Source organism: Lissotriton helveticus, chromosome 3_1 (assembly GCF_964261635.1).
Source record: "Lissotriton helveticus chromosome 3_1, aLisHel1.1, whole genome shotgun sequence".
NCBI classification, from domain to species: domain Eukaryota; kingdom Metazoa; phylum Chordata; class Amphibia; order Caudata; family Salamandridae; genus Lissotriton; species Lissotriton helveticus.
Window position 1 is genome coordinate 669,441,196 of NC_136061.1, and position 14,622 is coordinate 669,455,817.

Below are 14,622 nucleotides of genomic sequence, written 5' to 3' on the forward strand. Positions count from 1 at the left end.
CAGAATCCTAAGCGAAAGAGCATCCACTTGGATCAACAAATACAAATCCATAAACTTATGCTCGGCCAATAAAGCAGGGAAAGCCTTGGCTGGCTACCTGAAAGCCAAGCAAAGGCAGCATTGCGTCGCCACAATCACAGACGCAGATAACAAGACACACACAGCTAATAAACACATACTCGAAACATTCAGGAAGTTCTACAAAGATCTATACACCGCGGACACATCGCTAGAAGCGGATGGCGGGGCGAGCCTGCTGGAGAAGCTCGATCTACCCAAAATAAGCGACGAACAAAGAGAGGCCCTAGATCAAAACATAACTAAAGCGGAAGTTGGGATGGCCATAGACTCACTAAAACCAAACAAGGCCCCAGGACCGGATGGCTTCACAGCCACCTTCTATAAACAATTCCAACCGTTACTCAAAGACACGCTTGTCAGAGTATTCCAAGCATGTGCGGAAAAGGGCAACATGACAGACTCAATGGTAGAGGCAAACATTATTGTCATCCCCAAAGAAGGGAAAGACCCCCAGTTCCCACACAACTACAGGCCAATCTCCCTAATTAACGTGGACTGCAAAATCTATGCAAAAATCATGGCAGCGAGACTAAATGCACATCTCCCCTCTCTCATACACAAGTCTCAGGTGGGCTACCTGGAAAACAGACTCTCGCAAGATAATACCAGACTACTATGCCATTTAATTAACCGCACAGCCAACAGCGCGGAGAAGGCGGTCATGATCGCATTGGATGCGGAAAAAGCTTTCGACAGAGTCTCATGGCCCTTCCTTAACCAATGCATGCTCAAGTTTGGACTAGGCGAGAAGTACAGGGGCATGGTCATGTCCCTGTACAAAAACCCCCGGGCTCGAGTGGTGGTTAACGCAGCCACATCGGACATACTCACACTAGGGAGAGGGACAAGGCAAGGCTGCCCCCTCTCACCGGGACTATTCCTGCTTGCCCTAGAACCACTCCTCCACATGATCAGGTCAAACACCCAGATCACGGGGGTGCAGATAGAGGGTCAAGCTTTCAAGCTAGCGGCATACGCGGACGATATTCTGATCACCACAAACAACCCACAAGAGTCAATTAAGGCACTCGTGCAAACAATAGAGGAGTATGCACATGTCTCAGGCTACAAGCTCAACAGGGAGAAATCCGAATGCAAACCAATGACCTGCCACACCACCAAGACTGTCCTGGGATCGTCCGGCCTAGCATGGCAAACAAAACCCCTAAAATACCTAGGTCTCCTCTTCGGAAGGGACTTAAGATCGACTCTGGACCACAATGAGGAGGCGATGCTAAAAAAAATTAAGTCCAAGCTAGACACGTGGGGCCCCAAATTCATAAGCTGGTGGGGAAGAATTGAGACAATAAAGATGATGGTCACCCCCATGCTAAACTACCTGCTCTCCATGCTGCCTCTCACACTCACACCCGAATTCCACAAACGCCTAGACAAAAGCATCAATATGTTCCTCTGGGGAGGAAAAAAACCAAGAATGAGCCTAGCGAAACTCAGACTCAAAAAAGAACAAGGCGGACTGAACCCCACAAACTACAAGGCCTTCCAGACGGCATCCCTAGCCAAACAGGGACTACACTGGTTAGCCCCCACGCCAGAATACATGCCAGTATGGCTAGACCTGGAAAGGAGTATTCTGGGCGGCGCAGACCCAATTATGGCCCTCACGGCGCACAAGCACCCAGAAGCCAAAAACGCAATAATCCACAACACAAAGACAGCGCTGCTGAGAGTAGACAGGGAAATGGCAGTAAGTATCAAAGGCACCAAATGGGAATCTCTGTGGCATAACACCAAAGTCACATACAAAGGGAAAACACTAGACAGCAAGGAATGGCGAAGCAGAGGCATCACTACGCCGTCACAACTAGAGGCAGGGAACAACCCACTCTCCTACAAGGCACTACAGCAGACAACCTCCCTACCTAACAAGGAGTTCTACGAATTCCTCAAAATCAAAGCAGCTATCACCAAAGCAGGACTCACGAAACAGACACCCACCATCATACAATACGCGCAAAACTTAAACAAGACAGGCCACCAAATAGCACAAATCTACAAGCTAATTACACCACGCACCACAACCCTAAACAATAAGACACTGGCCTTTTGGGAGGAGACCATAAAGAGACAGCTGAACGAAGTAGAAAGAGCCAAACTATGGACGGCAGCGTCCAAAAACAAAATCACGCCACAACTAGCACAAACCAAATACTGGTTACTCCACAGGCTGCACTGGACACCAGCGAAACTAGGGAAGGTTGGAGCCAGTGAAAGCAGCACATGTTGGAACTGCCAGATGGCCACGGGAGATCTATCTCACATGTTATACGAATGCACCAGAGTCAAAACTTTCTGGAGCAAGGTCTATAACGTCATAGACACAATAACGGGAAGTAAGACACAAAGAGGACTAGCGGGGATAGCCACTGCCTTCCTAGCAACTGAACTCCAGTCCAAAGAAGTACGGGACCTGGTCGATGTACTTCTGACGGCTGCAGTGAAAACGATTTTGGGTAACTGGAAGGACACCAGCAAAGCCACCTTTAAACGCTGGTTCAACTGGGTAACCTTCCTCCGGGGGGCAGACAATATCACTGCCAAGCAAAAGGCGGCAAATCATATTGCCAAAGAGAACATGTGGGAAGCTCTCGACGCATACCTGGAACAGTGAACCCCCCCCCCCTTTTCTTTTCTTTCTCTCTTCCTTTTCCTCTCTCTCTCAGGCCCCGCCAGGCCGCAACTTTGCAAGAACAGTACAAGTACTACGAATGTTTTGCTCTGTATATGAAAATTTATTTTCAATAAAAATATTTTGAAAAAAAAAAAAACAAACAGCCAGACATAATCGCTTTGCTAGTGTTTGGTTAGAGATTGTTGTGGGTTTACTTGAAAATGGCTTAACCAGTTCTACTCTGTTTCAGGTGCTGACAATATTAATTAAGGGTTAAGTCAGGAAAGTTTAAGGGTCTGGCCTAATTTATGGGGTGACCAGATTTTTAACGCGAAAAACCAGGACATTTCACAAAAATAGAAGAGGGACTAAAATGTTACTTCAAGCGATGAGAGAGCTCCTCAGCAGAGAATTACAGAACAGGCAGTAAGAACATACATTAAATGCAATTTGTGAACCCAATAGCTTGCATGTTAATAAAATTGCTTTCTTGAAACAACTGCTAACTATCCCCGCTTTGTAAAACATAAAGAACACCTCCCACCGTTTTTAGTCGACCCTCTTTAAAAACCGGGACATGAGCTACATTTCTTGAAATTTGCTGGGACAGCTGCTTAAAAACTGGGACCGTCCTGGCAAAACGGGGACGCCTGGTCACCCAGCCTAACATGATGGGCCGGCTAAGGGAAATTTTAGTGACTTTCCAATAAGCCCACCCTGAATTACGTCTGCTTCCTGCACAGCGCAACTAAATACATGTTGTCATTATTATAAGGGGTAGAAGTAATGAGTGACAGGAAGTCTTTCCAAAGGTCCTGGCTTTCGTTTCCAAAGTGTTGCTTTAGCTTCTAGATTTTAGGTTTATACAATTCCTATGTATTCATTTATTTTTTAATTAAAGCGACTGAAGATTATTTAGTGCGTTTTCTTGAGTTCTCGTTGCTGCCTGCTTATTGGTGTACTTAGGCTGATAATCTCCGGAGAAGAGCCTTGCTCTTGACCTGCTGCTTCAGACAGAGAACAAGGGGGTGGTTTTTTTCTCGGCCACACAGCTTCCTGTCTACGGCACAGACTCGCTCAGCCTCATTTGGCGGTGGGTTCCGTATGGTGCTCTCTGAGCCCATCACACTCGTCAAATTACACACACAATCTTCATAGTTGTTACTGAAGAGACTCAGAAAAATTAAAACAACACACACACACACACAAACCGACATCCTGGATGCACTATCTATATAAGAGAGCAGGGTGTGTGTCACCACACTCCAGGGACTTTCCATAGGGACAGCTTTGTATGTACACTACTCAGAAGCAGCCACGTGACGACATACCAAAGAAACTCTATAATGAGGAAGTAGCGTCTACACACCCTGTGAGGTCTAAAAAGAAGAGCATATTCTTTACACAACCGAGGAGCTCTGTGTAGAAGCCCCCACGCATCTACACACTCCAGGGGATCTATGTTCTACACACCAAAGTGCCTCTATGTAGAAGCATCCTTGTGTCTATCAATCAATCAGGGGTTTATATAGCGCGCTACTCACCTGTGAGGGTCTCAAGGCGCTGAGGAGGGGAGGGGACTGGCTCTGGGTCAGTCGAAGAGCCCGATCTTGAGGTCCTTCCTGAACGCGTGCAGGGTCGGGGAGCGTTTGATGTTCACAGGGAGCTTGTTCCACGTCTTGGCTGCGATGTAGGAGAAAGCTCTCCTGCCGGTTCAGGTTCTGCAGATGCGGGGGACCTCTGCCAGCGCGAGGTCGGCGGAGCGGAGGATCCTCTTGGGTACGTGGAAGGATACTCTCTTGTTGAGGTATTTTGGTCCGATGTTGTTGAGGGATTTGTAGGCGTGGGTGAGGAGTTTGAAGGTGACCCTCTTGTGACGTGGTTTCCCAAGGACGTGTCTGGCTGCGGCATTCTGGATGGTTTGGAGTTTGTGCAGACGGGTTCTGTTGATTCCAGCGTAGAGGGCGTTGCCGTAGACCAGTCTGCTGGATATGAGTGCATGGGTGATGGTCCTTCTGCAGTCAGGGTGGATCCATTTGAAGGTCTTCGGGAGGATGCGTAGGCAGTTGAAACTTGTCTACACACCTGTGAAGCTCTGTACTTGGCAGCACTGCAATCAAGCACCATTAAAGCTGTGGTATACTAGTGACCCCATATTCTAGGCACTCTACAAATGGCAGCTGTGTGCCTACACACTCTAGGGACTTTAGAACGAGGCAGCTATATTTCTACCCACCATGCAAGCACCAGGACTGTATTATGGAGCGGTCGTTTCTTACACATCATAGGAGATCTGTATTAGGGACCCCGGAGCACTGTAAAGCGGCCATTGTTTTAATTTAACCCCAAGGGCTCTATACAGTGGCAGGTTTCTTTTTATATAATCCAGTTCCTCTCTAAAGGGGTCGATTTGTTTCCATACAAGGACGAGTTTCTATAAAGAGGCAGGTCTGTATTAGTTCACCCCATGGGGCCTTATACAGGGTCAGGCTTGTTTGTATACAGTCTGATGGTTACTTTTATGGACATCCCTTGAGTTCTTTAAAAGTGTAGGCTTGATTTTGTAAACCCCAGGGACTCTCGAAAGGGGTAGGTATCTTTACATATTAACCTGCAGCTCTATGAAGCGGTCGGTGTGTTTACGTACCTCATCCTGGGCTCTGTGATGGGCAGGCTTGTGTCTATAAAGTCCAGAGGTATAAGGAAGGGGCAGATTTGTGCATGTACACTAAAGGGGCACTAACATACATCCCAGCAGCTCCACAAAAGGACAGACTCTTTCTATACAGCCCATAGGCTCTACAAAGAGGCAGGCTTGTTTGAATGCTGTCCACGGGTTCTGTAAAGTGACAGTACAGCACGTAGGCTCTAAAATGGACAGGGTTTTTCATACACATACCATGGACCCGTCCTTCTATATACTTCTGAGGTTCTGTGGGGAGAGGGCTTGCATAGGCCCACCTCAGGAGCTCTATATAGAGGCAGGTGTGTTTATGTGCGTGCTAGGCGCTCTAACAGAGCCCATCGTCGCTTCTACTGACTCCAGACGCTCTATAAAGGCCCGGCTTGTTTCTGTACACTGCAGAGGCGCTATGAAGGGGGAGGGGCGCTGTGTCAGACTTCAGAAGCAGTACAAAGGTGCAGGCTTTTATACGCACACCTTGCGGTTGCTTCTGTGTGTGACCTCGTGGTTTACCTATTCAGCCGAGGTTCCTCTTCTGCCTCACGGAAGTGGAAGGTGATCCGTCCTCTGTACTGTGCCTGCCCTGCCCTGGAGTGTAGGGTGTCTCTCGCTGCAGACAGGATCAGGGTTTTAGCCTGGCCGCAGTCAGCGAGTTTACGGTGAACTGCTTACTTCAGGGGGTTGTGTGCATCTGTACCCACTGTGCTCTTGTCCTCTCTCTCCCTGCAGCCTGTGCTGAGCTGATGAAGTGATTCCCGAGCACTGCTGGTGCCTGCTCCTGCTGCAGACGTCGCAGAAACTCCAGAGAACAAGGTAACTACACCCGCTTTTGAGCATTGAACATGGTGTCAGGTGTGCGTCTGAGCCTGCAGGGTGAGGCTGAGGCTGTGAGCGCGCCTTCTGCGGAGGATGTGAGCGGCAGCACAGTGCGAACCCGGAAGTAGACCGTGCAGACAGTGTGTGGGAATGGAGTAGAGGAGGTGGCCGTGAGTGAGCGCGTCTGGGAGATACCAAAGAGAATGATGGGGGTTGTTGACTCAGAGTATTCTAATGCAAACCCTGGCACCTCCCATGATGAATGGAGCACGGGTGCTTGCTGTAAGAGTCTGCGCCTCGTGCTTAGTATGAGAAAGGACCATAGGCTACGGTGCAAGGGTGGTCGTTGTGCGACACCCCCTATTATAACCCTTGGACCGGCCATTGTTCAAGATAAGGGGTGTTTGCTGATGGCAGCTTCTAGTGCTGACCCTGGGACAGAAACTAGGGGATACTGCGGGTGCTAGCTAAGAGAGAGTGCCATGTGGAATCAAGCGAGCCTGGCTGATGAGGGGCGATACACCGACACCGGTCCCAGGATGCGAATTTCTGGTCCAGGGAGGACTTGGCCTGGCAGTTCAGACTGAACTGTTCCCATGAGGAGCAGGGTCAAGACTGATTCGCATATGGTGGGGTCCAAACTGGGGTGTTGCAGTTAGCAAAAAAACAGTGGCTTAAACCCAGATCTTTGTGACTGGGGGTGAATGTTTGCATTGTTCAGCATTCCATCCATCATTTGTTCTTTTTGCTAGTTTTACGCTAGAGCAGACCCTGCATGGTGAGAGAGTGCCAAGTACTGACTCTTTGAGAAGATAAAAGGGAGTAACTTAGTGCCTAATCAACCAACACATGGCACACGTATGTCTTAACGCTGGATAATCTGGAATAAACATGGCTCTCAATGTCAAGAACCTAGTGCTCTGTATGACAGGAGCATTGGGGATGGATATCAACTGCTGAGTAGTTCGTAACGAAGGTGGGATGAACAGCCGTATTCTCTCGGCACGGAGGACGGTGGGTTGGTATGGCTCTTTCCAATACCCATCAAACGGCAAGGCTGGATTGCATGTTTTGTTCTTCATATTTTATGTCTTGGGGAGGAAGAACTGGCATGGGTCATTCAATACTCAGTGGAAGATGATTTTGGCAAGGATTGCTCTCGGTGCCAGGGCTAGGTTGGGGCTAGCATACATCATTTAACACTTGGAGGATGTTGCTATGGGTTACTTTCATTGCCAGAAAAATCTGAGATCACCATGCCTTGCTGTTGAGCCCCAGCGCAGTGTGGAGTTAGCCAACAATACTCCTGGCGCCCAGGGCAAGGTGCACAACTTACTTGTGGTGGCCTTGGGCAAGGTGGATTTGGCATATTTTGCTCCAGGGTTTCACACACCTTAGCGCCTAGAGGAAGGTGGGGTTGGCACCACTAGCTCTTGGTGTCTGGGGAGAGTTAACTCAGCAGGCCATGCTGTTCGTGCCCAGGGGGTGACTGAGTGGCACACCTTGCAGTGAGCTCTCACTGGAACCAGGAGTTAGCCCAAAATGCTCTTGGTGGCAGGAGTCAGCTGCAGTTGTGCTCTTGGTGCCAGGAGGAAGTTGGGCTTCCGGGGCGTTACATCACTGTTACGCAGTACGTCAGGTGCAGGCCGAGGAAACACCACAAAGACAGAGTGGAGAGGCTCAGAATGAGGCAGAGCGGAACAGAGAGAACCTTTGGGGAAAGCGTTGAGGAAGTAGCGAGAGAGGGGCAAAGTCCGGGCTAGGAACACAGCTCGCCTCACACAGGAAGTCCACAGCGGAGCATCGCGCTTCCCTCTGGGCCTAAAATAAGAAAAAAACAGAAGTGGCGAAGAGCAAAAGCAGCATTTCCGTACCAGGAAGGACCAAGCTGAGAATTAAGTGTGCAAAGACTCAATGCACTCAGACCGGCCGGAGAGGCAGCAAGAGGCTGGCGACCAAGAGGCAAGGCCTGGAGACAAGCAACCGGGCACAGGCCAAAAATACTCCGGCGCTGGGGACAATCTGGCAAGGGTGAAACTAGAAACAGATACAAGCGACCGAGTAACAGCTACAGGCTCAAGGAAGACACTAACAGTCGCAACGCAAGGGACACAGAGGACAACAAGAATCGGGCACAGCAGAGAGAGGCTCTGCCTCATTAAAGACACCTGGGAGTCAGTTGTGGCAAAGAAGACAACGCCCGGAGACAGAAAGGCTACGACTGATAGATAGAGACGGGCAGAAACTGACGCAAAGCAAAGGAGAGACCTAATCAGTCAGACTTAAACACAGCCACGGTGCTCATCCCGAGCCCAGGTAAGCGTGCCAGACCCCCACTCTGAGTTTTGGGAGACTGAAAGTGTGGAGAATGTGTTTGAATTTCCTGCTGGCGGAGTGGGGTGGACTTGAAAAAGCCTATATGGTGATGTGGCCAGTGGGGCTTTGATGTGAGTGAATCAGATAGATTCTTTTTTTTTGTTGTAGAAAGGGTAACTTTAGGTGTGTTGTGCGGCTCCAAGGGGGTGGGGAGCTGTGTTGCAACTGGACATGAGGAGTGGCAGTGTCGGTCAGCTGTAGTTCAAGTGGACATGGCGTTGTAAGAGGCTTATGATTGTGGCATGTATAGGAGTGCGCGAGAGGATTCTCAGCTTTGGTAATTACATTGTGACTAAGGTTTGCGCTGCTGCCATGGACACGTTGTTCCACTCTCTTCTGTTTTTCCCGCTCAGGTCTGCTGGCCATGGGCAACCTGATAAAGGTATTGGGCAAAGATTTAGAAAACTGTCCACATTTTTTCCTGGATTTTGAAAGTAAGTCACATCTTTCGTGGTGTCAAAGGGTTCGAAGGGTGAGCCAGAGCTCTCTGTATAGGAGCAGCGGGATGTCGGCCATGTAAAGAGCTTTCTGGGTGGGTGCAACGGAAAGTCTGCCTTAGAAAGAGCACATTGGTGGGCGACAGCAGGAAATTAGCCACGTATTAAAGGTCAACCATTTGCAGCAGTCTTTGGGGGATATGGAGGATCTCAGCAAAGAGGAGAACTCCCTGGGTAGAAGAGAAGATTCTCAGCCATATGCAGAGGTCAGTGGGCTGGAGCAGGCCAGCCACATGGGGAGCTTCTGGGTGTGAAAAGTGGGACTCCAGTCATGAAGTGATTATTCTCAGTGGGAAGGGCAAAACGCTGGCCATGTGCCACACAAACATTTGGTAAGTGCTTAGCCATGTGCTGCACACTGAACCTCAGGCAGGAGTTCAGCGATGTGCCCTGTAATTTATCTTGGGTGGGAGGTCACCCTGTGACCGAAGACCAGCCTTGTGCCAAATGCTTAGAATTAGTGGAACTCGTGTAAGCTAACAGGTTGCTTACTCTAAATCAGCACTACCGACCTTTTATAGCTGTCCACTTGCTGGGAGCTTTATCCACGTTCTTATTGGCCAGTTCTCTTCTGAACAGTAACCCCTAGCATTTGTGTTCATTCTGTGGTGAGGCCCCCCATGGACAGTGAAGGTGTGCTGCAAATGTCCTTTCTCTCTGGGCACTAAAACCCATGCACTTTGGCCACCAAAATTCACAAGACTTGTTCGTTAGTTCCTCCCCTTGTTCCCAGCACTCCCAATCAGAGAACAATGGCTCAGCCCCTCATCTCACCCTGTGTTTGCCACTCATTGTTTGTTTCCGACCAATGCTCATTGTTGTTAGACGGAGAGGTGTGGCCTGAAGATGCCATAGAGCAAAAGAGCTCAGAGGTCGCTTCGTCGCCAGAAGACAAAGCACAAGATCACTGATTACTCAAATCACTCTGGAAACATTTGGTGGGTAATGCACATCACCCATATGGGATCTCCAAATCTGATGTTATTAAAACTATTAAAAAGTGAAAATAATCTGATATTTTTGAAACTATATAAAAAAATGAAAATAAACACCCTCAATAACTTGGTCAAAACTTTCTAGAATCAAACTTACTTGCATGCTTACTTGAAAAAGTGTAGTTCAGATCTGTTAAATGGGTGCACAGTTATAAGCAACTCATAAAGTGACATTTCAATGGAAAGTGTACCAAAACTACAGCATTGCTATCATCAATGTTTAAATACATTTGGCCTAAACTTCCTGCAGTTGATGCTGGTGCAGAGCATAATGTTGTATAGCCAATTTCTACAGCAGTGTGATTTGAAGGGCGGATTCTTAGACCAGCTCAGCATTCAGCCTTCCTCTGAAGGTCCCAGGGCTTCTGTGGGAGGCAGATTTGTATTTCTTGTCCAGGATTTTTATTTCTTGTCCAGGATGTGTCCTGTGTCAAAAATGTTATCCGTGGACATAAAAAAGAATCCTCGCATTTTGAAAAACAGCATGTGGGCCTGCACATTTTGCTCAAATAAAGTGCAACATCTTAAATTTTCTCTGATAAATATTAGAATTTCAATCCACCATTTAGCATAAAAATCATGTGAGCAATCAAATTTCACAATGTACAGAGTTTTTAATAGAGTTGAAGCAGGAAAAATTATTTATAAATACACATACCATTTTGTTAAAAAAAAACCTCAACGGTCAATTTTTAAAATGTATATATATATTTTTTTTGTGCAACGAATTACCTGTAGAAAAGCATACAAATACTTTTAAAGGGCACAACTCTTAATAAAAGGTCAAACATACATTTAATATTAGTGTACATGTATGTTTTTTATTCAGTAAGACTCTTGGAATTTACAAACACTCCCTACACAATAAAGGTATCATTATTTATTCAGAAAATGCTCACAGGTGCTGTATAAATTGTGCAAACGCCATTAAATAAATAACTTCTTTAAAAGGAAAATAGCACACTCCTCTGCTGACGAGGCATAGTTCGTGTCAGGTGCAGGGTCTATATAAATACTTACTCGTTTCGAGGAATTCTTCAAAATGGGAAGCCATTTCTTCAAAAAGGTGAGATACAGGTGTTCAAAAATATACTTTACATTTTTATAAACGTGTATAAATATATTCAAGCTTTCTGCTGAAATAATTTTAAAAAATGCATGGTTCATTTTAAGAAATTTAATGCAATTCTTGTTTTCTACATAAATTATGAAATTATCAACAACCATGTGAGTTATTTTTAAAAAGCATTCACAGAATGATTTTTAAACCTAGGTACAATCCTGTACAAATAATAAGCAGATTTCTGTCTTTAAAAGCATGTGTAGAATTATCTGAAAAGAACGTAGAACACGTGTTAAAAAAAATTATAGATAGAATAATAGAAGCATGGAACTATCCAAAAAATCGGGAAACTTATTTTTCATAACAGTTGTTTTTAAATACATTTTTCAAAAATATACAGAATTATATCTTTACAAAAATGCATAAATTATCTACAAAGTGTGCATAATTCCCCTGGAAGTCTATACAGATTCTCCCCCTCTGAAATTAAGGCACACAATGGGCTGGTTTTTCACCCAGTTTGAGAGTTCGGGGGAATTTTACTGTGCTCCCCGGGTTTTCCCAGAGACTTTCGTATTGAAATTTTACCATACACATGGTGTAGATGCTGGTGCTTTTTAATGTGGGACTTGAATTCGGCGCCAGAAGCCTCTCTTGCCTTGATGTACCTCTGTATCTCGAAGCTCAGTGTGGCCTGGACTCCTCACCCCGCACCCTGCCTCCTACCCCACCACATCACTACCCATCATGCATTTGCCCTCTTTTCTTTTCTCTTGCAGGAGTCACATGGGGAACCTTCTTAAAGTGTTGAATTATACCGACCTAGAACAAGGCCCCAATTTTTTCCTTGACTTTGAACGTGAGATCACAAGTTTTATTTTCATTTTATTTGCTCATTCAATTTATGTTGGCTGTTGTTGTTTTGTTGCATCATTTCCTCTCCCCCAGGGAGGAGGGCAGTGTGGTGTGTGCATTGACTGTGCTACCTTCTCCTTGGGAGGAAGTTTTGAAAGAGTCTGCAGCTTTTAATTCATGCTATTTTTCACTTAATTTCCTCATTGGGGGGTCCTTTCGTGGTTTTCGGAGCTGAAAGAGCCAGAAACTATTAAAGGGCACCTCACCCTTCCCCCCTTCCCTATGCAGAAAACAGATGGGGCAGCTCAGAAAAGCAATCTCAATAGAGGGATTTTGAATTTCTAAATGTGAGAAGCATTTTGGCTTTGGGAAGTCCTTCCCACCTCTAAATCACGAAGAATATTAGTCATTGTGTCAACTCAAGGTAGAACTCAGTATTCTTTTGGGAGCAGTCACACTGTGTATCAAACTAAAATGCCAAAAGTCAGCCATCGGCAATGCACTGTAGCTCTGTCTATTGAGATGCGTTTGCTTCGGGCAAGACTGCTCCATCTACAAAGCTTTGTTTTCATTCCTTCTGTGATGTTCCCAACTCTGCGCTCTCTGAGCGGCTCTCTTCTAACCCTCCCAACCCCATCAGCACACTGAGGTCGCCATAGGGTGGTGTAAATGCTATGCAATTAAGTAACCTAACTAACCTTATCTAACATAACTTTATCTAACCTAATGTAACGTATTCTAACCTAATCCAACCAAAAGATCACATCCAATGGTACTTGGACAGTGCGGGGAGCTTCAAAGGCTGCACAGGTCCTTTCTTTCTTGACAAACTTTTTGTAGTGTTAGTTTTGGCGTCAACCAGGTATTTCAAAATTGATTAACTGCTGAAAATGTTGCAATGGACCTGGTACCAAATCCGGAGTGTAAAAAAATCTAACCCAATCAAGATATGATATGGTTTGCTGCTGATAGTTGATACATTTTTAAACCTTTTAGGTAAATATTTTTATACTGTATGGTTTTTGTACTGTTTATGGTTTTAATTGACTAATAAACTACCTTACTCATTCAATCTAACACAAAAAGCTCTTACATGAGGTGCCTTGCCTTTGCCCAGTTCTGTTTAATAGTGACAGGCAGTGCCTTGCTCGTGCACAATTAACAAGACTTGAAGTGCACATCTTCATTTAGCAGTGAGAGGAAGTGCCGCCACAAAGTGACAGCGCTGGTTTGCGCATTCACAGTTCTAGGTATTCACAGGAAGTGTCTTGCATCAGCAAGTGTTCAATAATTCTGATTGCGGCACGTGTAGTGGCCTGAGTCCCATACCTTGCACAAGAAAGCACAGACTGCACTCCATGGCCATTTCTTCAGCTCTCTGAGTGAGACCTTGAAATAGTTGCCTGTTATTGTCCTGTCTTTGACTCAAAGGGTCAAGGTCTGAGATTCACCCACCATGTTTGATAAAGGTTCCTCTGCTACAGGTCTTGTATCTGTAAATGTAATAATAGTGGAAAACAGATACACAACAAGTCTGAATGGAAGTAAGGAGATTTCCAGAAGGACTTGTCCCTCCAATTTCTTGATCTGATAGGAGCAGCCCCCATTATGATATGAAGCAAACTTTCTACCTCTCCAGAAGCACTATCCTTTATGTTACTTATTGACCAGTGACCGAAAAGTGAATTTTGGAGCACACCCCCCAAAGTCAGTACCGGTAGACCTCCTGCTCTGCACTGTCACATCCTGCATTGTACATTGAGGCCCATCCATAATGGTGACTCTGTCTGGATCCACGCAGATGCTCAGCCCACAGAAGCCGAGACGGCGGTGTGGAACCAGGTCAACGCGGTTCTGGAAGAGGCACAGACCATTCTAGCCGAGCTGCAGTCCTACACCGGAGCCGGACAAGAGATTAGAGAGGTAAGGGTACCAAACCTGGAACCAACGCAGAAAACGTCTGGGAAGAATTGATCATAATGATTCACCTTTGAGGGTTATATGACTTGTGAATGACCTTGTAAAGGCCTTCAGCTTTCAGTGGCGCTGCCTTCCTCGAAATGGCCCAATTTCTCAGTTGGCTAGCTCATTTATGTGAGTGCAGCCTTAAGGCCAGAGCTACGGACTTTGAAACTGGGAAACCAGGTTTGAGTCTCGGCATTGGCTCAACTTCCTATAATTCTGGACATATCACTTAATCTCCCCGTGCCTAAAAAAGAAACATAATTAATCTGACCTTGTGTAATGTAACTGGTGTTCATGTAAAGCGCTCCAATACCCGGGGGACTGATTGCACTGTAAAAAAACAATGCAAAGAAATATATCAAATAGTGTGAATGCATGGCATTATTATCGATTCTGACATCCCTGACTTGTGCTGATCCCTTGCAGGCGATTCAGAACCCCGGAGACCTGCAGCTGCAAGAGAAGGCCTGGAATGCGGTGTGCCCCCTGGTGGCAAAGCTGAAGCGCTTCTACGAGTTCTCTCTTCGATTAGGTGAGCGGAGAACACATCCGAGCCGCGGGCAGGATAGGCAGGGCTGAGGGATGGAGCTCAGCCATTGGGGTGGGGGAGGGGTGGATAGGCAGGGCTGAGGGATGGAGCTCAGCCATTGGGGTGGGGG

At 46.5% G+C, this 14,622-nt stretch overlaps 1 protein-coding gene across 10 annotated transcripts in view; it reads left to right on the plus strand.

The window, feature by feature from the left end:
- LOC144822836 (CYFIP-related Rac1 interactor A-like) overlaps positions 1–14,622 on the plus strand; it is a 193,267-nt gene that overhangs the window by 40,995 nt on the left and 137,650 nt on the right. Inside the window, exons 2-6 of one of the 10 annotated variants that reach the window (XM_078680778.1) lie at positions 6,126–6,209; positions 8,942–9,022; positions 11,923–12,002; positions 13,800–13,921; positions 14,390–14,495. In XM_078680778.1, coding sequence (XP_078536904.1) covers positions 11,930–12,002; positions 13,800–13,921; positions 14,390–14,495 — 301 coding nt within the window. In that variant the 5' untranslated portion in view covers positions 6,126–6,209; positions 8,942–9,022; positions 11,923–11,929. Of the gene's footprint in view, positions 1–4,125; positions 4,493–5,836; positions 6,210–7,832; positions 8,529–8,941; positions 9,023–11,922; positions 12,003–13,799; positions 13,922–14,389; positions 14,496–14,622 lie in introns of those variants that run through there. The other 9 variants (XM_078680780.1, XM_078680779.1, XM_078680777.1 and 6 more) reach the window with 9 other exon arrangements.